Raw genomic sequence first — 25,726 nt, 5'->3', positions numbered from 1 at the left:
AGAGAAGAGAGGAGAGAAGAGAGGAGAGAAGAGAAGAAAAGAGAAAAGAGAAAAGAAAAAGAAAAAAGAAAAGAGAAAAGAGAAAAGAGAAGAAAAGGAAAGAAAAGAAATGAGGAAAGAAAAGAAAAGGTAAAGAAAGAAAAGGAAAGAAAAGAAAAAAGGAAAGAAGAAAAGAAAAGATTAATGATTCTCAGAAAAAAAATGAGTTACAGAGGAATTACACCCAACTCTAACTTGTAGGAAAAGGTCTGTCAATCCATCTCTGACTAGGTAAACTTCTACTTTGAGACTTTTGCAGAGAAAAGCTCACAGTGTCACCAGTCCTCCCCCCCCCCCCCCCCCCCAATAAATAAATTAACAGGAGAAATTTCTTGTTAAAAGAAGCAAATAAGGATCCTGCTACACATGGATAAATGCTACCAAAGGGAAATATGATTTAAAATGGGAGGATGTTATCTGATGAAATGTCCCACAGCATCAGCCTTTTGGTGGGGATGGGGGATACCTTCTGGCACCCAGCATGGATGGGTTCAGCAGCCTTTGAGACTGGTGGAGAAGCCACAAGGGATGCAGACTATTGTACATGCACCTGTGCAAAGCAGAAGTCCTCTTGCCCTCACCATGCTCTTGCTGCAAGGCCCTAATGGCTGGCGGTCATCAACAGCTACAGCTGTGGGATGTCTCTGGTACTGCGGGCACCGTGTTGTAGCACTGTATCTCCTTCCTGCAGACGAAGTAGGTCACTTCTTTCTTTTCCAGAAAGCTAAACTACCACACCTGCGCTGCCAGCTCAGGCTACGTCACACCTGATGAGCCACCTTCCTGGTCAGTCTTGGCAATCCCTGGTCACTCAGGGCAGTGTTGCCCATGGAGGCCATTCCAGAGAAACACAGGAAGTTCTCAGGCTTGCACTTGTTCATACTGTACGAACAGGCCAAGAAAGGCTTTCTTACTAGCGTGGTACGGGACCTTGCCAAGACAGTGTGTTAGATCTGCTCTGGAGGTGGACAGCTCAAGGCATTTGCCTGAAGCACTTGGGAATTCTTGGCCTGAGCTGAATGTTGACGTGGAGCCAGTGCTGTATCCACCAAACCATGACTTACTCCACCGCTTGCGGGGATTCTAACACAATATTCTTCCCCACAGGATGTTTCCTAGTGCTTATCTTGCTCTAAGTGTCTCTGAGTAGCTCTTAACATGCTAAAATGTCATAACTGAAAAAAAAAAAAAAACATTACAAAGCCCAACTTACATACCTTGGCAATAGCCCAGCTCACTAATCTAATGATGGCACTTCCACTGGCTCAGGGTGGGCCTGGACTTCATCTCTCCTTTGCACAGCTAAGAAACTGGAACAGACACGAGGCTCTCAGCGATAGTTGTGTGCTGGTCAGGATTACTTGTAACACACTGCAGTTGGAGTCACACTGTGCAAAACAAGGCATCTGCAGCCACGTCAGATCCCTACATGTGAGGTCCGCCCCAAAGCCTGGCAGAGCTGCTGCTGAATTTAGGGAGGTTTAGCTCAGTCAGGTCTTCTGACTGCTGGAAGGACATTCACTTAGACAAGAGAGGAGCCCGATGGGATCTGCACAGTTGACTTATAACCACTTCAGCCATATTAAAACCCCATGAGATGTTACAACACAGAATTGTACGACAATTAGTTGTGTCATTGTCCAGGACCCCAGACTTGGGTGTGGATATTTACTGATTCACAAGGGCAAACACCTTCTTCCCAGAAGTGGAGTTGCCTGTCCCTATGCAATTAGCTACAGACATGTGGAAAGGGAGTCTCCGATCTCTGTTAAATATAGGTTACTCCTATCCCTCACGTGGTTACACATGCTCCTTAAGTGCCTGCTCCTACACTTACATGCCTAACAAGTGAGTTTTCACCTTCTGTTTTGTGAAACAACAGTGCAAAGCAGAAAAATAGGGGAAGAACCCCCAAATTTAATTTCCATCCTTATGTACTTTCCTTACGTATTAATAAACAATGAAAAAAGAAAAACCCACCAAGCGATACTATATCTAGTCAAAGTTACAATGAATGGAAAGTTCCCCAGGGCCAGCATGTCCCTGTGTGAGCAAAACCACAGTAATGGCATTTTAAACATTAAAATCTAAACATTTTAAAACTCTTTTAAACAGTCACCAGTTTACACATACAACGCTATATGTGTACTCCACATTTCCTCCTGTCTATGTTTCCCCTTGAAACAAAGGCAAAGTGCTTTAGAAATCTGAAATGGACTGAACAGATATGGGGTATTTTATAAATAGCAGGCAAAGCTAGATTTGAAAGACCACGATAGCTGTGGGACCTCATGGACACTACGAACAGCTTACTGACTTCTTGTGCAGTGAGTAGGCTGGAGGTAAATTGCACTGATATTTCCAAGTAATTAATATGTCTGCTTTGCATTTAGAGACTGCTGCGTCTGTTCTAGTGCTGGTGCATGTTCTCTTGCACGATGGAAGGAAGAGGGATGTCGAGGTGACAGTCCTATAAGTGAAGCCAAGTGACTCACCCTGTTATTACCTGGCTGTAATAACAGCCACACACAACTCCGCCTTAACGACACAAGTAGGGCCTCATGCACCTCTGAATGTTGACAGCCAGGACACAGCTCTCCTACCAGCACTCCAGTGTCTATAAAATCCATCATGAGCTGAGCCAGGTGTGAGGACAAGGTCTCCCCTGCCCTCAGGCAGCCAGTCACGCTGGCTCCATGTCCCCAGGGAACTTTCCAGTGGCTCCACTGGGATGGACCACGTCAAGTAGGGAAAGGAGAACCGGGTGAGATGCTGATTTTGACTGCACACACAGGTTGAGGCGGAGGGGCAGCACTGTTCAACAATTATTGGAGCCTACGACACAACACCCGGAAGACCAATGAAGCCCTGAACCAGGCTCTGGCCATGGAAGTGCCTTGCCTTGCCTCTGTTTTAATGAGAAGGCTTCAGCTCCAAGGCCTTAATAGAGCTCATTCCTCATAACACGTTTGAAAAGGGTCATCAAAACACTCATAATGAAGGGAAAGGGAGAACAACTGTGGTTCCCAGTAAGTGAATACCCCAGACTTTTACAGACTAGACTTCTCCATGGCCTCTTCTAGGGCTTCACGAGCATTTTATGAGCCCGCCCTTGCTCTGCTCCCTCTGGATGATTTTCTTTAGTTTACACTGTGTATCAGCAATCCCTTCCCCCCAGCATTTCTTAGCCAGACCAGCGAGCTGACCACATTCACTCCAGGCTGCAGATGTACAAAAATCAGCACAAAGCCAGGGCTGTACTGCACCAAGCAGGGCAGCGTGAGCTTAGTAAGTCACCCCCACAACTGCAGTCTTATTTTCTCTCCCTCTGCCATTTTAAACATATGCTCAGCCCTGAAGAGCTTTGCTGAGAAGCAGGCTTGAGCTTTTCAAGCCATGTGGAACACTGTGGCTCCTGGGGACCACAGTGCAGCGCAGTGTCATCTCCAGTAAGTGACCTGGGAGATGCAGAATGAGGTTTCTGAGTGTAAATCAAGTTACATACCAAGCACATAGTCACTCCCCCAACAGCAGATTCATACCATTGCTAAGACCTCACATTAGTGTCTTTTGGTTTAAATAGAAAGGCTCTTACCTCCTGAACTTCAGAAAGGCAGGCTACCATGGTAAAAAACCCCACATCAAACAAACGAAAAGGCCCATGTGGAGAATGTTAGAACTAACTAGAAATGTCAACAGTGTGAGGACTCGGATACCTTCCACTGACAATTTTAAAACGTCTGGTTTTCCTGTTAGGCAAAGTCAAAACACAGAAATTCTCTGCAAAAAGCATGGTGATTCTCACCCAGCTCTGTACAACACACGGGCATCTCAGCCACCTTTTTCACACCACAGGGCAATTTTCAGTATCTAAAGCTTACACAGACTTAAGTGCAGTAACTGAGCACCGCCTTGCAACAAATACATACACTTCTAGTTGTTACCTGTGATTGTCAAAATGCTCTTTGAAAATGCAAACACGCTCCTGAGAATAATGCGTCTTTAGTCACAAGGACCATTCAGTCTCCAGGATGCCAGCTGGGCCCAAAGCTTTCTTTTAGTACACATCCCCTTCTCAAAGATGTGTTTACTTGTGCCAACACAATTAAAATAGAAGAGAGCCTTCAGGTTAATAGCTGAGGTGGTGCATCTCACTGCACTTCTCCCTCCTTTTTTTCCCCTTCAGGAGGAAGATCAGCTGTCTTTTGTGGGATATTTATAGTGCAGCCTGGCTAACAGCATCCTGGAGATCTCCTAGGACACAGATATCCCTGTTCTTCAATGACCTGCTCTGTCATCTCCACCAAATCACTTGTGTCTCTCTGAATCTTGTCCTCGCCTGTTCCAGTAGGAAGCTCTTTCAACCTTGGTACCACGTACACAAATGCTTGGTGTGGTCACTATGGGCAGGAAAAAATGGGTCCTGCGAGATATTAATGGAGCAGAACCAGACATGTAACTTTTTATGATTGTAAGCTCCTTTGGGCTCTCTCAGCAAGGCATGTCTCTGTCACTCCACTAGAAGCGGTGGTTCCACATTGGGAAAAAAATAGTAGTGTAACACATCATCATTTGGGTCCACCTGTCTGCATCAGCCTTGTCTGTGATACAGGCACGTTCATACAACCAGTTTTACCATTCTCCTTCAGTACCTTTATAGAAATGCAATTTCCCACTCTGCTAGGAGAAAAAAGAAATGTTGCCTTTTCTGACCTCTGAGACAATTTAAAGCACTAGCTGTGGTGCAACCACGCTTGCTCCAGTGATTTATAACACAAGCCTGACTAGCAGCTCAGCACATATCGCCAGGGCGAGGGTGGGGGTTTAATACAGAAAGCTGCTGGGTTTATCAGCGGTTGACATGCATGCATTATTGTTTCACTGAACAAGGTCCCAGGTGGGAAACAGTGGCTGAGGGTGGCTACGTGAGCCTCCAGCTCAGCAGAAGCTTGTTCCTCAGCTTCCTCCACTGCTCCCACCACAAAGGCAGCCCAAACTCCAGTTCAGCACTTGGCAAAACCAGAGTTGGTGCTTTGTGTGAATCACACTGAAGTGGCACATATGTCCACAAGTGATACAGACCCGCCAGCTCCCCTTTCAGCAAAGACATTTCAAAATGGGCACATGTTCTTGGGAAAAAGAAAAACAAAATCACAAGGATGATTGTCTCTACCTCCATGCTAGTATTGGGGTCAAGGTCATCACACTCTGATTCCTCTGAGCTGTTTGTCTCCTTGTTTGGCAGCATGGAGAGGAAGAAAGAGAACAAGAGATTAGAGGAGAGATTGGTTAGACAGGGCAGAACAGCACAGGAGTTGTGAGCAGCATGGAGATGGGTAACAGTACGGAAAATGCTCTCAAAAAACCAACAGAAAACAAGCCGACAACAAAACAAGGGGAGCAAAGGCAAAGACATGCTTTTGTCAAAGAAGCAGCAGTGATTCTGTAGGTCGTTCAGGTAGTAAAAACAGCGAGGAAGCAACAGGAGGAAGAACTGTGGCCACCATGCTGGAGCAATGGCTTCCCCGCGCCCAGCCCTCGGCCGGCGGGCTGCAGGGTGCAGGGCGGCTGCGCGGGGGTGCGGGGGCGCCCGGGGTGCCGCCGCAGGGCTCCTCCCTTTGCACATGCCATGGCTATTCCACTAGGCTTACAAGACGGAAAGCCTCTGCAAAGGAAAACACTTAATCATGGGCTCTCCTGGAGAGGGGTGGATCCAAAGGACATGCTCAAGTGCTCTCCTGAACCAAGGCTGGGCTTTGGTTGTGTCAAAATCACGAGTGTTTGCTTGCCTCTGTTGGGAGGAAAAGCCCCAGATTAGTCCTGAGCAGGCCTCATGGTCGGTTTTTAGGGATGGATCCTCTGAATTGGAGCACAGCGGTCAGGCACCCCGAGCAGAAGATGGAGCTTAACCCCACAGTTCTCAACCTTTTCCATACTGGGAGATCTCAGAGAGAGAGAGACAGACACACACACACGCACACAGACACACACGAGACCCTCTCCTGGTGAGACAGAGTCAGCATCTCTGCCCTATCTGGTCACATGGAAAGTAAAAGGTCATTGAGACCATCTCCCCAATCCAAAGACCTTAACCATCTCAAGGTTGAGAACCCATTACCTTAAGATCTGGTGAAATATTGGCCTAAAGAAAACTCATCGACCTCAGTGAGGCCACTGGTTCACCCAGTGGCTTTCTCACCACTGCAGCTGCTCTGGTGGAGCTGCAGATTGGGCTAGGTCAGAGGTCAGTAAATCACTACTGTCCCAATTTTAAGAACAGTTATTTAACCATCTATATAGTTGCTCTTTTAATGAAGATTACTTACTTGCATGTAGGATGCCAGGAAAAAGAAAACTAAAAACAAAGGCTGCATTTTATCTTGCATGCAAAAGTCCTGCTAAAATGGATACTACAAAAAAAAGGAAAAAAAAAAAAAAAAGGATAACTAAAGTGGAAAAAACCCCAAACCAAACCAAACCAAAACCAAACCCAAAATTGCCACCCCCTCCCTCTCTCAGGAGAGGATGCTATACGGGGTGAAAAGGATGGGAAGCAGGAGAGCAGCACACAGCTTTCAGATGGCCTTACTCACTTTAACAGAGACTTTGTTCCCCAGAATATCCTTGGATTTACGTGGCCCATTGGCTTCATTTTTGCCACTGCTCTCCTTTTCCGCCCGCTTTCTCATGCGCAGGGTATGCCATGAACATGACTTCCTGTTGTACCAAAAAACGCAGCAATCAAACAGCAAATCATAGCAGGAAGGAAGGATTTGGAAAGGGGAACCAGCATCCACATTTGCGATTACTGCGATTCCCTAGAAGGTGAAAGCCACCGGCAATACGCCTATCTCAAACTGAGCAATGAGAGTTGAAGTTAAAAACCAAACCAAACGGTTCTGCAAAGCAGATGTTGTGCCACACTTGCTGTTTAAATGCATGGAGCAGGAAAAAAATGTCCATGATGGAAGCAGGCAACTAGAACTTGGACATCTGGTTTCAGGGACTTTGTTTTGCATTGCCACAAATAGAAATTTATTTTGTTTTTGCTACAGTTAAAAGGCCAATTTGGTCCTTGGTCTTGTTGGTTAAAAGCAGTGGAACAAATGTAAATACATTAATAGATTACTCAGTAGAGCAAATTTTAAAAATTTAAGAAATTCAAGGTGTTGCTCCCTACATGTTGCTCAGAACATGAATAGCCCAACAAATAGGAACTACGTCATTAACTTTCCAAGAGATAAGTCATCTCCTAGAACGACAAGCTCTGCTGTGACCCTCAGGACCAAGAATTCCCCATTTGATTTTGCCAGTCTGATTAGAGAACATCAGTCACTCCAAGGTTTGTGGCTAGCACCACAGCAGGCACAATTCCTGGTACATTTTTCACCCCTCATTACTGCTCCTATGATCTCTACTCTTGGAAAAAAACAACAGAACATGTCACCCCTTGTAAGAGCAATGCTGTGTTGACAACAGAAATTGCATATCAAAGCAGACATAAATTAAGAAAAAACCAAAACATCTTAATATGGATTTAATTTGGTTTAAATAGTGGACAGGTTGGGGGGGATTTGGGAAGGGGTATGTTGTCCAAAGCAGAAAGCTACCAAAACAGCAGTGTGATGAGCTGGGATCCAGGTTCAATGCATCTGCCCACCTTTAAGTCATGCAAATTTGATTTGCATGTTTAAGCCCAATGTTTGGCACATGTCATGTCTACAGTACCTTGACACATTTTACAAAGCAAGTTGCATGTAATCCAACGATCACCTGCGATGCCAATAAAACGCAGTATGTTAGCAAGGTAGGACTCAAAGGATGCCCCGCACAGACGACGCTCCCCCATGAACACTGTGGCTGATTCCTAAGCATTTTTGGGTTCTACTTCAGCACCTGATGGAAGCTGTATAATAGCTCAAATTAAAAAAAAAAAAAAAAAGTAAACTAATGGCCTCCCAACAGCTGTCTGCCACTGACACAAGACTGAACTGGGTCGTATCAACTGTTTTCACAACAGGATTAGCGTCTCCACTGCAAACAGCTGGCATGTGCGGTCATGTTTGAGCACAAGGAGCACCAGAGCACCCTGCACGTCTCAGCCAGACAGATAAGTGCTGTCTGATATTTGGGTATTTCTGGAGGAGGTCCAAACGAGATATGCAGAGCAGGGGAAGTTATCCAACACTTCAGGACTGTTAAGTTTTCCTTTAAGATATGGTAAGACTCAAGGATGTGGCTGATGGACTCCCTGAGTTATCAGTGAATAATACATGGTGCCAACACTACTGGATCGACCACATATTTTGTGTACAGTATTTGTCAACAGAAGAAACTCTTTTATTACTTATATTAATTATTCAATATGATCTGGCAGACTAGACAGGGCTGAAGATAACACCAGCTCCAGGTCAGTTTTTACCCACAGGACTTCAGTTATTCAAGCGTCTTTTTGATTTCAGGGTTGTTTTAGCTGTTTGAGTCTGAAAACATGATACGAGACTTTAAATCTTACTGCAGTGAGAAAGAGAGAAGTGCAATGCACGTGTCTTTTGATTTTGTTACACCTTCCTGGCCACAATTCATCCGACCACATAATTTGATGTAGAATTTGACTGTACAGCTGCCATGAAATCAGTCTTCACCAGGAGCCTGGTGCCACGGATAAACCTAAGAGCACGTGGTTGCATATTGTGGTTAGAGAGGAACTCAGGAATGACCGTGGTAGATGTGCAAAAGATGTGCTAAGCAATTCCTTTGGCTTAACATGCAATTTACAGTAGCATTCATTACTGACTGACAGGTAAAGTCATCATTTATCTTAACTGAAACTCCAGCAGAGGTCAAATTATTATTTTTAGTGAATCCGTCACAGAATCTTTCCTTGTGTTTAATTCTGCGCCTCGAGGTACTCATGTAAGGTAACAATTTGTGGCATACGTCATGCATTACCATCTAGTCATTTTAGATGTTAAAAGAAAGCACAGGTATTACTGAAAAGAGGGTTGTACCTTCTGTATTTAATACCAAAAAACCACTTTCTTGCATTAGTCATTTCAGACTGACAAATTTCTAAAAATCAGAAAAGAAAAATATATATATCCACACATTTGTTAAATAAGCAACAAAAAGTTATAAACAACAACAAAAAAAAACCAACAAAAAAACCCCAAACCAACCCAAACCAAAAAAGGGTCATACTAGTTCTTTTACCTCATTAAAACATGCTCATGGTGAAAATTTATTTTACATATTTAAAATAGTACATTTAAAATTAGTTACATTACAGGTACAATGATGAACATTGCGACTATCCATTATATTGCACAACCTGACTTCATCAATGTGAGTTTGTTTCTTTTCCTTTTTTTTTCCCTTTTTTTTTCTTTTTTTTTTAAATAGTGCAAAATACTTTATACAGGAATGTACTTGGATGGGGGTCTTGCAAACCAAAAAAATATATTACAAAAGTTACTGCAAACAGAAAAAAAACCAAACAAAAGAAAACAAAATAAAAAAAAGATACAAGCTGTACAAGGAAATTGCCACAGACAACAAAATCTCTCCTCCACGAGAAGTGAACCTCAGTCCAACATGGGGCCTGGATGTTTTTGTGGGTTTTTTTTGGGGTTTTTTTTTTTTTTTTTTTGCTATATCCTGTTATAACCAATATATAGATTAGTAACTTAATACAACATAAATATAAGTCCAGTCCAAGCACGTCCATGTTGGTGTAAAATGGTGGAACATAAAACATATCTTTAACTGTCTATGGTTTTATTTTTCTCCAAAGTATAAACAAAACCCCACAAAATGAAAATAAGCAAAACCCGAGCTATCCACCATGGCTGCCCGATGCTGCGGATTGACCATTCAGCTTGTTCCAATGGCACTGTAGATAAAAACCAGCAGGAGTTCCCTACCATTTGGGTTTGTTTCTTTTTATTTATTTATTTTTTTTTCCTCAAAAAATCCACACAGTGCTCCCAGCGAAGCCAACATGGCACTTACTTGATGCTTCCGTCGCTATTATCTGTAGTGGATTTAGTAAGGGGAGCCAAGATACTGCCGGGGATCCATCCTTCAGCGGCTGGAGAGTGGTCGCTTGCAGGCTGGTAAACCAGGAACATGTTCTGCTGGTTGATAGCAAGGACCTGAACCACCTCTCCTTGATTCACACAGATCTCATCCTCCTTCAGTGCATAGTAATCTTTAATCACCACCATGGAAGAGGTCCCATTGCACCCTCCCAAATCAGTCTGAAAATGGACACAACAGAAACCTGTGAGCAGGCGGCGCTGAGGAACCTGCCTTTGCTGGCAGCAATCCCACTGCTTCATGTCAAGCCTAACTGTACCAGAGAGAAAGGCACAAAATACTTAAAGTTCACGTTGATAGAAAAGGATTTTAAGGATCTGAAAGGCAGCACTAATCTGATGCAAACCAGCCTCCTATGTCGTCTTAGATCTCACAGCTGCCAGCGATGGTGCCCCTGCCATGTTCTCATTTGTATGGTCTTACAGATGAACCATCCGAGCTGAGCCATACAGGGGGAAAGACCAACAAAGGCTCAACATTAGAAGCGGAATGAATACTCACACATCTCATGATCTTAAATACAGGGCACACTGTAAAGTGGCTTTGGTCAACCGCAGCCAGCAGTGGGGTCCAAACACTGCTGGCTGATGGTTGCTGACTCTGGTGTTTTGTGCACAGTGAACACGCACCCAAATTGTAACCTTCAGCTGGCACCCTGTGAGCTGTTGCACGGGAAAAGGTCTAAACTCTTCTATACCAGAGCAGACCTCCTGAGGAATGGGTGGTTAACGGATATTATAGAAGCCTGAATATTGCTGCTGCTAGTACTGCAAAGGAATATTCAGTTCACCAGGTCTGCAAACACAGTGGCCCAAAACCCACTGCGATCCTCTCTCCAGGCTCTGTCTCCATTTCCCAGCTGAAGTGCCACCCGTCTAGATGCCAGAGCTTTTGCAGTCTCTGTTTAGTGCCAATCACATTTTACACCACTGCTTCAATATGTTGATTCCTGTTGACCTGGTTAGCATAAGTAAAACTAACTTCACAGATCACCTGTGGTATAAGAAATGGGCTATGAGATCATGTTTTATCAGATGAGCGCAGTACCTTGCTTTGTTCATACTTGTCTCCGGGCTGTGAGTGTTCATACCCTGTACTGCCGTTGGAGGTAGATATCTTCAGGGGTGGGAGAGATGGGTTACGGCTTGTAGCCTTCAAAGACTTCTCAGACCCTACTGGAACAGAAGAATAGGGTCTGCTGTTGGGCTGAGGGACCCTACTGGTCTGGGGCCTCAGCACTGCTGAGCTACTTTCTTTGCGTTGGTACTCTATGGGAGACTGTAGCGCTGCAAAAGAGGACAAGAATTAGCTATATGCTTTCAATGACATTGCAAAGGGCTGCAGAGAGCGCGTGGGGGGGATTCAGCTGGAACAGACACGTAAGCTGCAAATCAAACAGGAACAGCAGATGCCACCCCTGGAAGCACAGGGCACGTTCATGGCTGGACAGGACACAAGCATGTTACATTGTACTGCGTGTGAACTGAACACAGCACTCCATGCTGCTGCGGAGAACAGCTTCTCTAATCAACAGAGTGGGTTAAAATATTTGCCACTTGTAGCACACATAGTTGCAATCATTTTCTTTGAAACGGCACAAATTAATCACATCCTGTAGTCAGAATAAATGAAAGCTTGAATGAGATGCACAGCTTATTTACAGTGAATTTTGCTATCATCAGAACACACAGGTCAAGACCCCTAAGTCTCATTTGTGTATTCCCAAGAGAGTGTGACCACTAAATATTCTTCAGACATGATGCACAGCAACTTGGTTCTCCACGTGCTTTCTATATTGACTATTTTGGTTCAGGGCAACTGCTGGAAATGACCAGCAAGTGAGGAAGTACAGATGGCATCAAGACATTAATCCCAGCACTCCAGACCTCTCCAGAAAACACCCACAAGCAACACTAAAAAGCTTCATAGGCCTTAAAAAAAAGTCTGCTTGTGAGAGTGTATGTTTCATAGTCATGGAGAGAGCTTACACTGGGAAAAGGAAGGATAAAAATGCCAGATGGTAAAGAAATAAAGAATTTTTTACGTTTGGAGGAGAAAGGATCAGGGCTAGGACCCCCAGTGAGTGGGAAAGGAACAGATTTGCTAGGCTCAGACTACCATCCGCAGACCTATGGGTTTGGTTTTTCACATGTCATGAGGCTTTAATGCATGATTTATAGTCAGTTAATACTGTGTACGTGCACCAGACTAAACCTACTGGAATGCAGAGAGACTAGTCTAGCAAGAGGCAGACAGGACATAATGTCACAGCATCAGCCCAACAAGGGAACCACAACAGAAGGAATGTCTTTCCCAACAAGAGGAAAAGGAAAGAAAAACAGAAAGGCTCAGCGCCACACAGCATACTCTCCAGCATTCCCTTTCCATAGAAAGGCAGGACTGCTCCAACAAGAAATCACTTGATACTAAAGAACAAGAGAGTAATTAAAAAATAATTTAAAAAATCAAGGAGGATGCCAGATCGCTATTTTTTCCAAAAGGATACAAACACAGACCTGTGTAGCAATCTGGAAGACTACTTGGCTCCAAAACCTACGCAGTGTCCCTTGTCACAGAAGTGCTTCCTATGCTTCCTATTTATGCCACAGTGACCACCAGTTGTACTCGCTTACCTCAGCTGCAGCTGAAAATGGTTTGGTCCTGATGAAGATCAGGCACAGAGGAGAAGGAAGGTTGGGGAGAGCTTTGACAATGATTTTGATAATGACAGTGACGTTTCTCTAGTATATGCTGTAGATTAGGCTGCAAGATCTTTAGCAGTAAGATCTGGATGCTTATCAATCTATCTTGAAACCATCTATCCTTCTCAGTGTTTTTAAAGGGTATTTAGTTGAGTGTCCACTTGTGACTACTAATTCCACCATTAACTATCACAGCCATGCCTGGCTTCCAGCCCCTTGTTCAACATCTGCTCGTATTATTACGAGCTTCTGGCAAAAATCAGCGTCCCTGTACTTGCATGCTATCTCTTTCTCTAGACCCCCACAAAATACGATGAAAAGGTATAGATTGATGGCATTTTACTTATGAAATATATCCATCAGTGACATATTTTCTTTACAGCTTGCTTCTTAAAAGAAAACAAAAGAACAGTCACTATAGCAAATCATTTGGTGCACAGTCTGTTTCTCAAGCTTAGCAGCTTTTGCTTTTCTGAGGAAAAGTATGAAAGGCTTAAATACTACAGTGTAATTGCACCAAGTTTTACATTTATGAACTGTGGATGCAAATACTACACTTTGTACGCAGCCCTGTATACTTTAGGGCTTCCCTGTTGAAGACAGAAAATCAGAGACAGCTTGGGCAAGAACTCACAGGGAATATTTTGTTATTAAGTTTATGCAGCATTGGCTCAGTGTGGATTTAATATGATTTTAAAGACAGAAAACATCTGCTTTAATGAAACACAAAGCTAAAGAACGTATTTAAAGCTTAGTCAGCCTCAATAAGATTACATATTAAAAGCCACTTAAATTGTTCTGGACTGCACAGGCTCTGCTGGATACAATATCATTTTCTTGGATCTTATTTATAGGTTTAAGGTAAATCCTTAAGCCTGTGTTTTAATATAAATCTATTTTTACTTCTAGCTTTAGAGATACTGACGATTATGTTCCTAACCCACCAAATTCCTTGCTGGCCTCACAGCAGATAGGATAAATAGGGGCTATGAAGATGCTTCAATAGAAAAAGGGGCTCACGGGGCAGTAAGCTCTGGGAGGATAAGAGTGAATATATCAAACATAGAACAACAAGTAAGAAAGACGTGGAAGGGACAGGAATCCCCTGCAGTAGTGTCTGTGGAATTCTCACATTTTAAAAAAAATTCTGTAGCTAACCATTAGTGGAACTTATTTTTGTTCCGGTAATCCCTCATTCAAAGCCAATTGCAACAATACAAAAGCCACAACTTTTGGTACTAACTGGTCAGACTGGAGAAGCTGAGACAGCTCATCTCACCAGTGTATTTAAGGAATCATTTTACAGTGGTGGTAACGAGGCCCTTTCTATTCCAGTATCAAATTTTGGAAGCACAGGTGAAACACTTCCCTTCTCAGCTCAGCCATTGTTTTCAGACTAAGGTGAATGAAAATTTTAAAACCCTCCATGTTGAAGGAAAGGGAATCTCTGTTTTTATGCGAACTGAAAGGGCCTTTTCAGATTTTGCAACAAAAAAATCCACAAAATCGAACACCAAAACCTGAAAATCAAAAAAGCTAACAGATTGTGCCAAACCAAAATGCTTTGATTCAAGCAAATAAGTTTCATTATTGAACATAGTATTAAGTTCTTAAAATATAGAGCTTTTTTCTAATATAAGCTCCATTAAAAAAAGTTGTTTTGAAATGAAGAGTGCAAAACAATTTTGGAAGCATCCAAAGTAATGATTCCATTTTGTTGCTTCCAAACAAACAAAATAGATACTATTTTTAGATTTTTGCTCTAGCCTAGGTTCCTCCTCTTTCCCTCATTCAGTCATGAGCAAGAACAAGCTAAAATTGTTAACTGCACTTGATTCCTCTGTATTTTCAAAATACACATTTCTGTTTATCATGTGTGTTTCTTTTTGGTTTTTGCGGGTTTTTTTGTGGTTTTTTTTTTTTTTTTTAGAAACACAGCTTTACTTTAAAATATTATTTCTAACCACCTCAAATCTAGTCCTAAAGGAAAGCTGACATTTTGGAAAGGCAAGTGTTCATGCACAGCTCCCATGGTTCCTAGGAAAACCAGGGGCAGATGTTTCCTTGCCCTCTTGTGTTTTTGTTGAAGGCAGCTGCTGCCCTGCAGAGTGTGGACCTGTAAGGGCATTGATGGTGAGGCAGCCTTCGTCCCACCTTGTGTCCTTAGCTTGTAGTACATGGTGACGTTGAATAGGAGGTTCCTGGGGATAAGCCTTGCTCTGAGTAAGTGGGAGCTACTGAGTAGATAGAATGGCAACCTGGCTTCGACATTGTCCGGGAAAGGGATTAGATTTAAAATCTCCCTGTAGAATGGAAAGTACTAGGTGACACAGACCTGGAAAACCCAGCATTTTAAAAGGATCTTGCACAAAAGTACTACCAAAGGCACGTCACTGGTGGAGGAACCTGAGACCTGAATATGAACCTGACTGATGTATGCACGGCAATTGCACGGGGACCCACCACCTATTTAAGCTGGGAGTGGTAGGCTGCCAAAAACAGTCCACAAGATGCTGCTAATGAAGCCAGGCCAGAATGACCTGCTGTCTTTAATGCAAGATGGGGCTCTAGCAGCTTCTGACGGTGGGCTCCAGGGCCACACAGCAGTTCCCATCAGGCTTGCCCAGCCCTCCTCCCATTCTTCACCTTCCCACCAGGCAGACCTGGCGTGCAGGGCAGAGAGCTCTGTACGGTGGCACTGAGGTGGTCTCTTTTCAAAGACCACCTGTAAATTATGAGGACTCGTTCCCATGTACTCTCTGGATACCACTTGACCCAGTGCTTAATGACAGGCAGAATGGGCTCTAGTTTCCTACTTGGGATTTCCCTTACGAGAAGAAGTTGCTGGATTGTTTTTCTCACAGAGGAAACAGTGACACAAAGATTCTAAATCCCATTTAGTGTCACAGTTTGGGAAACAAAGCAAAGACCATGTACATACCATTTAGGAAATCTCTTTGTGTGTCCAGGACCTGGTTGATGTCCTGTACCCAAGCTTGTTGAATTTCTGGATTAGCTGCCTGTAAAATGACTCTCTCTGATGTTTCCCGGCTCATTAGAGAAAACTTGCAGGGATCGTTGTCCACATTTTCTTCAATGATAAGGTAGTTCATCTGAAATAAGCCAAGGTAAGCATGTTACATGGAGCATAAGTTAACATTACTCAATAATCAGAATAAAATTGCTGTGAAAAGTTCCTGAAAATAATTTGAGTCCAGTAACACACTTTCAGATCATAATCAGAAGAATTTGCCTCATCTAGATATAGGCAGATAAATCTTAAGCTTAATAAAGCTCTGACAGATGTACCAGACATCCGCCTGCCTTGTCTTGAATTACAACTTCTATTTTAAGGCCAGATAGACCTGACTGATGTGCTAAAAATTTACTATAACCTGTAAATATAGTTAAAATGTTCCTACTAAGATGTTAATAGTCTATCCTTCCTTGATTTAAAGAAGTGTTTACATTTCTTATCCTCCATTGTTAAGTCAGTTTCAGTCAGAGTATTTTAAAAATGGAATGGACCATGCACAGGGATATACTGGGAAAAAAAGAGCAATTCTCCCCTGATGTTCCAACAGATCTTCTTATTTCTAGCAGATTACAGTCATCTGCACGCAATCACTTCACTTGACTGCAGTCACAGACCTCTGGAAATCTCATGGATGGCATTTTTGGCTGCTGTCCTGCCCTTGGAGGCTTCTGTTTAAGTACACCCAAAACTTTAACTTTTCCTGAGCTACTTATACCTGTGATAGTAAATAAGAATATGTTAGCATAGCCTTTAAAAAAAAAAAAAAAAAAAAAAGAGAGAAAGAGAGTCTTCATATCAAAAGTAGACAGCTCCAAAGACTAAGGCAATAACATCCCTCTAGAAGAAGTCTATCTCGAATTGCTCTGAGCATCTGTCAAGGCATGGAGAGATTCACTCCACATCTGAATACTGGCCAGCATTCAAACTGCAAGATGGAAAGAGCCTCTTCCTTCTCTTCTGGGGGACCCTGTGAAGTTAGAGGGACACGCAGGAACTCCTCTGACATGGTGAGAAGGAAAGGGACAGACAGCGAGCCTGGACGGTGCTCTTCCTCTTGTTCTGAGGTCTTGCTCCTCTGGTTGATAGCCCAAGCAAGCAAGTCAATCCTGGTATGACTCCAGGAAAAAGACTTGTAGGTCAGAGTCCCTAACCTCCTATTTGCATCTCAGGGAGATGCATTTGCCAGGGCTGGCCACTTAGGTGTATTGAGAGTCTGAAAGGCATCCAACTGAGAAGTATCCAAGAAGGGATGTGCAATTTCTGAACACTAACTTCATCAGTGCATAAAGAAGTGTTCTTTGCTAATGTAGGACATCATGCTCAAGCTTCTATCACAGTTTCAGTGTGACAGACCTTGGAGAACAATATTTGGGAGCCTGGCTACATCCGAAGTCATATGCATTTCTTGCTCTAACGAAGAGGCCTCCAGTGCTCAGCAGCGACTGTGACACAGAGGAAAGAAATAGGATCTCCACTGCTGGCTAGGTCCTTCTGCTGTGTGGGAGGATGGGACCAGCAGGGGAACAACCTCCATGTCTCAGGGAGTGCCTCCCAGAGAACCAGACAAGCATGACTGCAGATGGTATCGAAGCCAGCCAAAGATGGCTAGGCAGTCCTGGTAACTGCTGTGAAGATGGGCTCAACCTGCCCAGCAGGATCTTGTCAGCACTTGAACCAAGGTCAAATAAACTTGGTCCCAGCTGACAGTGTAAAGCTTCCTCAAACTCTGGCTCGTGAACTCCTATCAGATGCAAATTCTGGATGCCCACGTTTAGGGCAGGGTTATGAAAGACAAGTGATGAGGCAAGCCTGCTTATGTGACACCTTGGGACAAACTGCCTCTTGCCAGGGAATCACCCAGCTCAGGCTGAAGCTCCACTGCAAGGTGAGGATGCCTGTGGCACAGAGTGGTGGTCCTGCAACAGGGAATGGTCCTGCTCCACTGTGGGCCACAGCTCATCTCTGTGGGAAAGCATGAGAGAAATACAAAAGCAGGCAGAAGCTGAAGTAGGGGCTGGGAGGCAGGGTGCGAAAGCTGCTGGCACACAGGCTCCACGCTGCGCTGGGGGAGATGCACACGGAGCCACGGGGAATCCTACACTCGCTGTAGGCACTCACCAGGAGAACGAGCTGTTTGCCAAGGGGAAGAAAAGAGGGACTGGAAAATTATCACACAAAAATTTTAAACTCAGGCAGTGGGAACAGTATTACTTTCATAGGCTGTTTAACTAGAAAAGCAACTCATGCCCTTGAGGCAAGCTAATTTTATTGACATTAGAAGAGATTTATTTTTCTCTCTTTATCTACAATATACAATTCAGCAATTGTTTCCTGCAGATAAAAGCTGCATTGTTATACATACCATAAACTGAAGCAAAACAGATTAATGTTATTTCCATCTCCCAACTTTAATAATGATTTAAATCAGCAATAAGATAAAATCAAAGCTGATCATCTAAATCAAGATGATTGTTTATTTGTACACTTTAGGTTTTTCCTTTATAGCTTATTATTTGGTTGGAAACTATGAAATACGCTGACTTACAAATGGATATAGGCTTTTCAGTAAATGCTGCAGATTCTGTCAGCCAACAAGTTGCCCTCGTTTCAATAAATATGCTGTTTATCATATATTTGTTTAGTTATACATGGTTAATATGCATTATGGTACCTGATATTGTTCTCTTCTACTTCATATTAATGTATAATTTAAAATATAGAGCAAACACAATGCATTCTTCCATATCTCTTTTTAACCTGTATCTTTGAAAAGGAAATCAATCCCGACTTGCTTCTCAGCTTTTGAATGATCAAGGCACTCAAATGAACCAGTGACTTTGCTCTTTCTGCAGGCACAGTAAAGGCTGTTCTACCAGGAGAGGTGTAGCGCTTACCATTTTAGATGTTAACTTCATATTTGTTAAACAAGCATAAGCCCCCTTAAACAAATGAACAAACAAGTATTTTCCCTGGTTACTTCCAGTTTTTACTTTCAGTCCCAGCCCCACAATCTGGAAAGATTATTTAAAAGCAAAATTAATTTCTTGAAACGTGTTTTATAGTTTAGCTGGTTTTATAATTCCTCATAGCTGCATTTTTAGAGCTATGCATGGTTTTGTTTGTTTTTGAAATAGTTCTGTCTTCTTGCAACAATCACATTTGTACTAAAAGCCCTCCCCCGATTAGGGACAGTATTTCCAGTAATGTCACAGAGAGGCTTAGTACTGCCTTAGAGTTTGGCCTAAGATGACTACACCTTCCCCCACCTTTCATGAGCACGCTTAAAAGCAACTATTGTATACTTCCTTTGACTACTGCAGGCTCTGTAGCAATATTTGCTAATGCAGAGCTATGAATGACAGAGGACCTGCCCTCGCTGTGTTCCTTGTAAAAGTTACCCAGTAAATTTAGGCACCCAGTGATTTATTTGGAGATGGTCTTAAATGGCTTCTGGTCCATTGAAAGGTAAACACAAATGTTTTCTGCAAATTGTTGTCCACCTATGACAGGATGGACCAGTCTCGCAGCACAGAAAACTGGTAGGATTTCCTTACCTGACCATCAAACAGAATATGCCTCTCCCTCTCTACTTCTTACCTTTATGCTTTTCTTGAACATGTAGCCTGGTGTTAAAGATCCTTTTCTAAGGAGTTCGCTGAAAATAACTATTTGCTCAAAGAGAAACACCCTACGCTCCTTTGGTCGAGACTGAACGCCAGAATCCTGCTCTGTCACATAGAAGGTGTCCTGCTGCAGCAGCTTGCCTTGCGCTGTCAGCTTGCCCTGAGAAGCAGAAAGGCACCAACGTTACAAACATGATCCCACACAACAATCTGCTGGTTTGTGCAGTCCAAGTTTTCCAAGCAGCACTGAATTCATGTGAGACATATCCCCTCTAAATTTTCAAAGCAGCAATCTTGTAAATCAAGACCTCAGTTTAAGAAAAATAACATAGGTTTTCTTTGTTCCCGTTGCCACTGATTGTGCCCATAAAACCAAAAGCCAGAGGTCTCAAGAAGAATTTTTTATATACTTAATTTCAGACACTGTTCCCATTATGTAGTTTGTTACTGTAGTGCCTTGGATTGCCTCTGGTCTTGAGCTCTCCATCATTCCCTAAACCAGAAGCCAATGACAACACCTCTGGAGGCTCAAAAAAACCAGGACCTACCTGTTTGCAGGAATGCTACAATGCATAAGAGGGTAAGACAAACTTGACTTCATTGTGCAGATAAGACATCTCAGGAGGGCTGCCAAAGTCTACGTTGGCTTAGTTACAAACCACAAGCTGTAACCTGTGGGGTTACAACTCACAGGTCCCCTCCTGGATGCTGCCAAAGTCAGGGGGAGCTGTTAACACATTAATGCTAGGGTGACCTTACTAACAGGCAGAGTAGTCTGGCTCAGCACTTATTTTGCTCTGGCAATAGAGACAAGAAATCTACTTCAAGCTTGCAGAAGCTTTTAAGGACCTCACATTTTGAAGAAACAATAGATAGATTGTCACAAGTTTAGAGTGAAAGGTATATCACCCCCACCTTCAAAACCACACCAAAGCATGCAACTCAGCAACTGGAGAAGAACAAGCACTAGATAAACAGCCTGGAATAGGGCCAGTTGTAGAGACAATCATAGAAAGACAAAATACTTCTCCTTGCCTAGCTGTTGTTATAAGCAGAATGCAAACGCATACCTCAAAGCCTTGCAGGCGACCCAGGTTCATCATATCATTGCAACGTTTTGGTACAAGGCACATTAATTCAACTGCTTTCTGTTAAGGAAAAAGGACGTTGTATTATTACAAGAGAATCAGAAGGTTCCTCAAAGCAAAGTGTCAAATAATGAACTTCAGTAGCACAATCACCGCTAGCAGTTATTCATGGCAAGGCCCTCATGTGCTGAAGAGGTACAGTCATGTCTAAAAGAGGATGGTGCACCTGCAATGCAGGACTGTGCCTTCATCTTTTACTTCAGATTTTAGCTAAGAGCAATAACATGTTTAGAATACCAGCGGGATCTTCAACTATTGTCAAAGGAATACTGGGCTTTTCATTCCTCCACATAAAGTGCCATTAGATAACAGTACTATTGTTGGGACTTGAAAACGTACCTCTACATCGGAGCACTCCAGACCAGCTTTTTCACTGTACCTCAGGAAGTCCTGAAGAAAGCAGAAAGGTTTGCATTAAGGCACTTCAGGAAGAGAAAACAGAAGATGCCAGTTTGAAAAAAAAAAAACCCAAAACATATCCCAGCATGTGATTTTCTGAGAAGAACCTTGCTAATATTAATAAAACCGTCTGCAGAGGTTTGTGAACATTATAAACTCTTTATAGATATGGAAAAGGGGTGTGGATGGTTGCTGAAAACATCATATAAAAAAGACAAAGCCAGGATTAGCCCTTGGGAATGCTTAGCTGGTCCCTGTCTTAAGCCACAAGACCACACACACTTGAAGATTTTTTTTTTCCTTTTCGCATTTCAGGGAACACACTGCTGTCTCTTTGCTAGTGTGCAATTACAAAACTGTGGGCTGATGGCAGCCTGCTTGAGACTAGTTCAAAAAAAGAGAAGAAACCAGCTCAGAGCCCCAGTACTGCTGGGGATGACAGGGTAGGGTTCAGCCACGCCTGCTCCTAGATGTTAGCTTGAGACCCTACGGATGGACTTCCAGAAATGCTGAGTAACTGGCATTGTGGATAAATCAGCAGAAGCCAGAGTGGTCAGACTCCTTTGGGGAGCTCACCACAATTTTTTCCCCCAATTTTAAGACAGCAGAATATTCTGGAAATAAAGTTCCTTAAGGTAATTTGAAGAGAGATATTCAGAAATGGACATTATAGCATTTATTAGAAGTCTGCCATTCAGCACCAAAGACAGGCTTTACTAACACGCCTGTGTGCCTTATTGCAATGTAAAAAAATTGAATGAAAGTTTGCTCTGAAACTTCAAAGGAAGAAAATTCCTATTTGGATTTTACTCTTCTATAAAAAAAAACAATAGAAAATAATTTTAAAAAATCTTTTTATCATCCTAAATTGCAAACTACTCCTACAGATGTGGCTCTCCTGCTCTCTGGACATTTTTCACAGTACTCTGTCATTGTATGCCCATGTTTAAGCAGACTCTTCTTTCCTTTTAATCTGATGAAGTTAAAACCAAGGCTGAATTAAAACGACAGCATCTCATGCAAGATGCAGACTACAGTTTAGTCCAAACTGTATCTTTCCACTCACCTTGAGAAGAAGCTGGTATTTAGTTATTCTTTGAATGGGTTTGATTAGAAAGTCACTGATGGTTAACCGTTGGCTTATTTCCTGTTGAACCTCCTAAAAATTGAGGATTAAAAACAATTGCAAACAATAACAAAGTAAAACAGAGAACATGATAAAATGTCTCAGTAGAGACTTATTTCCACAGAAAGTTGGCCTGTTCTTAATCTTTTGTTTGCAAGAGGGAATTTTAATGGATTTAAAAAACCGGCATATCCTACTTAGGCAAGGACTGGGTAAGTCTTGACCAAGCTGGAAGGCGTTGGAAAGCACGGGATCCCTTCCCCCTCTGAGCTAACCGAGCAGGACTACAAGGTCTGGAGACCACTCTTCCCACTGCAGCGGGGATTAGCTCACAAACAAGTCCTGCAAAGCATGCCTCTTACCCTTGGGTGAAAGGAAACATTTTTCCCTTGCTAAACAAGCTTCTTTCACATTAATATCTAAATGTGTCTAGTCCCAAAGATTCCTTCAAACACACAAAGTTATTTGGAATTTATGAGAGGCACCACCCAGCTCCAACAACTTTTACCTCCTCCCCTGTTTGTAGACCACAGATGAAAAAGTCTTATTTTATTTTGGACAGAAATCAATGCAGTTGTACTCCGAGGGCCACAGACAGTGAGTACGGGATTAAATATTTATTAGAAATTAACAGTATGAGAATTTGAAACAAATGAAAGAATAACACTTTTCCCCATAGCAGAGACTTTAGCAGCATGGGCAGTATCAAAATCTTCTAACGTTTGTTTTAGCCAAACCCCACAGGTTACAGAATAGTCTACTTGCCTTCAACTCACAGCTGTAAGTAGCAGTAACGTATAATGAGCCATGCTTACCTCAAAGTATGCCTCATACTCAGCTACTATATATTCAGATCGTGGCTTGTTTTGGCAATATACCACATACATGTGTAATCGCCGCTCCTATGAAAGCAAGAGGCCGGGTGAGATATTGGCTACCGTTCTATTCTGCTATTAAAAGCTGGCAGAAAGTTGCTATGGTGTTCTGCTTGGTCTGCCTTATTTTTGGTTTAATCAAAGATTTAGTTTGCTGAAGTAGGAAAGTAAATCGGTAATTGGTTCTGCTCTCCACTTCTGCACCTTAAGCGAGGGGAGGTTTCCGTGGGGGCAGCCACTTGGGGTTGTCAGCCCCACACTGGTCGGTCTGAGATTTGCTGTAGGTTTGTGCTCTAGCTATTATCACATGAACATGTCAATTGCAGCAGTTGGCAAGTACCTGCCATAATTATATTTTGGCAGATGTCCTTGGCCACAACAATCTTGCCCCCAAAATGAGAAGTCTGCAAGAAGGCAATGATTAATGCTTTGGTTCAATCCAGCTCACTGCAGATGCATAACTATAGGGATACTTTATGATTAAATTTAATTTTAGGCATGTAAAAGTACCAAGTCGACACAAATATGTTTTTTGCAAAGGAGTCATCACACCCTAACTGACAATTATGCTAGAGACAGGTAACAAAATAAAACTTACATGCTTAATAAAAAGCTGTGCTAAACGCTCGGGTTCTTGAAGACATTTTTCCAGTTCAGCCAGGAAAAAGCTGAAAGAAAGGACATCAACATTTCAGAATACTTCTTTAGGTCATCCCAGCAGCAAACTAGTTGTCCTTCAGATATATCAGTGCAATTTTAGCTATATTATTCAATAATAAATGAAAAGGTAAGCTCGGCTTCAGCCCATAATGGTTGGATTTCTAAAACATTAGATGAGAGCTGTGAAATATGGAGGTCTTGTCTTGCAAAATATCTGTTCTTCTTTACTATTACAGTGGTTTAAACTTTTAAAAAGTGCCACTATCTATCTAATTGCAAGAGTTGCTTTCCTTCACTGAGAACTCCCGAAGTAAAACTTTTCCATATACCAAAAGGCTTGTGAAAACTCAGCTGAAGCTCTACCAGGAGTTCTCAGTTGCATGAGCAGATCTGGAGTACTGGTCAACGTGGAAGAGATGCATAAGTTTCCACCTGAAGAGACAAATCAATGCGTTTTTGCTGGTGGAGTTTTGGTATGTTCTGGTTTTCACTGTTTTTCAGTATATTACCATTAGTAACATACTGTAATTCATAATAGTAATAGTAATTCATGCACACAATCTCTATCTTGACCTGCAGCTTTTGGGTCATTCATTCTAGCTGGAATGTTCTTACCAAGAATATACCAGGAAAAGTGAGGTAAAAGCAGCTAAACTAAACTTTAGAAATACTGGTAGGTTTTTCTAACTGGTAGGCGAATCCTCACAATTTCCCTTTCCACGATCATCCCCTTTTTCAGTGCAGGATTTCTGTCTCAAATGCCTCCATGGATTTGCTACAGTAGCCATATTTGGTGACAGGCCTGCAATGGCCTGGTCCCAAGAAATCCCAGAACCTCAAAAAAAGATGCACATTGGACAGCTGTCCCAACTAAACATCCCTATCGCTACCATCAGGTACAGTGCTTCCATAACTCAATCCTCCATAAATGTTAAATTCATCTGCATTTAAATAGACTTCTTGACCTAAACATGCAGAACTAAAAATAGGAATCCCTCCCTGTGTGTTACAGAAAACTCCTGTCATCACGCTTAAACAACAAATGGCACTCTGTTGCTGGTAACAACTTGATACATGATGAAGCTTTTTCTGACATTTTTTGGTTTGTGCTTACAAGGGCACCTGTCAGAACATAAGGACAGGGCCAGGCCATGAGATAAGCACCTGTGGGACACACGATGGGAAGGATACTGTGTTTCCTGGGTGAGAGAAATGTACAGAACTGAAGGAAGATCCAGCCCGGTGTTCATTGCTCAAGTCTACTTATGCATGCTCAAATTCTAGTTAATTGGAGCTGTACAGTATTTCTGAGAGGCAGAATTGAACTGATGACCATATTGTTCATAAGCAAGTCACAGCAGAAACAGCCCAGCATTTGAAATGTCTTCTGTTTCCATCAGTTTTTCAAAAGCTACTTGTACAAGTAAGATTTTCAAGCAACAGAGTTCCTAACTCAGAGTCAAAAGCATCAACTAGGCCAAAGTATGTCAGAGCTTTCAGGTGAGAAAGATCTTGGAAGGCATTTGCATTTGATCACCCTACTAGCCAAATACTATCAATACCAGTAGTATGGTCAGCCTTTGCAATCCTGTCAGCTGCACGTGAAGATGCTCATGTTGCTGAGAACCACAAGGCACAGGAAAGAAACCATGACTTTCCAGCAATGCTACTGCTCATCAGTGGGATGAATTGAGCCTACAGCTGTGACCAAGAAACACAATTGTGGCAGCCTCTGTAGCTCTTCTGAGGATCCAGCAAGTAGCCCATAAGCAGCAACCCTCTGGGAGCCATGCTGGGACTGCTTATGAGCAGCAGCTCAGGAGCTGTGGATGGACCACAGAGCTATCTCCCATTGAGCCTCTCGTTGTGGCTCCCCAGCAAGGAGTGGCAGAGCCACCGGCAGCACAGCACTGACAAAGAGCAGACTCTCTCGTGTGCAACATTTCTGTCACACTGACCAGCACTCCTGGCGTGGTGTTTGAACCAGCATAAAGCTGTATTTGTGATCAGAGACAGCAT

The 25,726-nt window shown here is 42.8% G+C and overlaps 1 protein-coding gene across 9 annotated transcripts in view; it reads right to left on the bottom strand.

The window, feature by feature from the left end:
* The window catches only part of KALRN (kalirin RhoGEF kinase), a 528,424-nt gene that overhangs the window by 23,513 nt on the left and 479,185 nt on the right, over positions 1-25,726 (bottom strand). For 5 of the 9 annotated variants that reach the window (XM_055811371.1, XM_055811370.1, XM_055811372.1 and 2 more), the window contains 11 exons: positions 23,646-23,715; positions 22,988-23,074; positions 22,113-22,205; positions 20,987-21,037; positions 20,570-20,647; positions 19,474-19,659; positions 15,781-15,952; positions 11,185-11,423; positions 10,051-10,298; positions 6,633-6,756; positions 5,213-5,272 (listed from right to left, as the gene is read on the bottom strand). In XM_055811371.1, coding sequence (XP_055667346.1) covers positions 5,213-5,272; positions 6,633-6,756; positions 10,051-10,298; positions 11,185-11,423; positions 15,781-15,952; positions 19,474-19,659; positions 20,570-20,647; positions 20,987-21,037; positions 22,113-22,205; positions 22,988-23,074; positions 23,646-23,715 — 1,408 coding nt within the window. Of the gene's footprint in view, positions 1-5,212; positions 5,273-6,365; positions 6,450-6,632; positions 6,757-10,050; positions 10,299-11,184; positions 11,424-15,780; positions 15,953-19,473; positions 19,660-20,569; positions 20,648-20,986; positions 21,038-22,112; positions 22,206-22,987; positions 23,075-23,645; positions 23,716-25,726 lie in introns of those variants that run through there. The other 4 variants (XR_008748288.1, XR_008748289.1, XM_055811375.1 and 1 more) reach the window with 4 other exon arrangements.

The sequence above is a fragment of the Falco peregrinus genome, chromosome 8 (assembly GCF_023634155.1).
Source record: "Falco peregrinus isolate bFalPer1 chromosome 8, bFalPer1.pri, whole genome shotgun sequence".
NCBI classification, from domain to species: Eukaryota; Metazoa; Chordata; class Aves; order Falconiformes; family Falconidae; genus Falco; species Falco peregrinus.
This window is presented reverse-complemented; position numbering and strand designations above follow the sequence as displayed.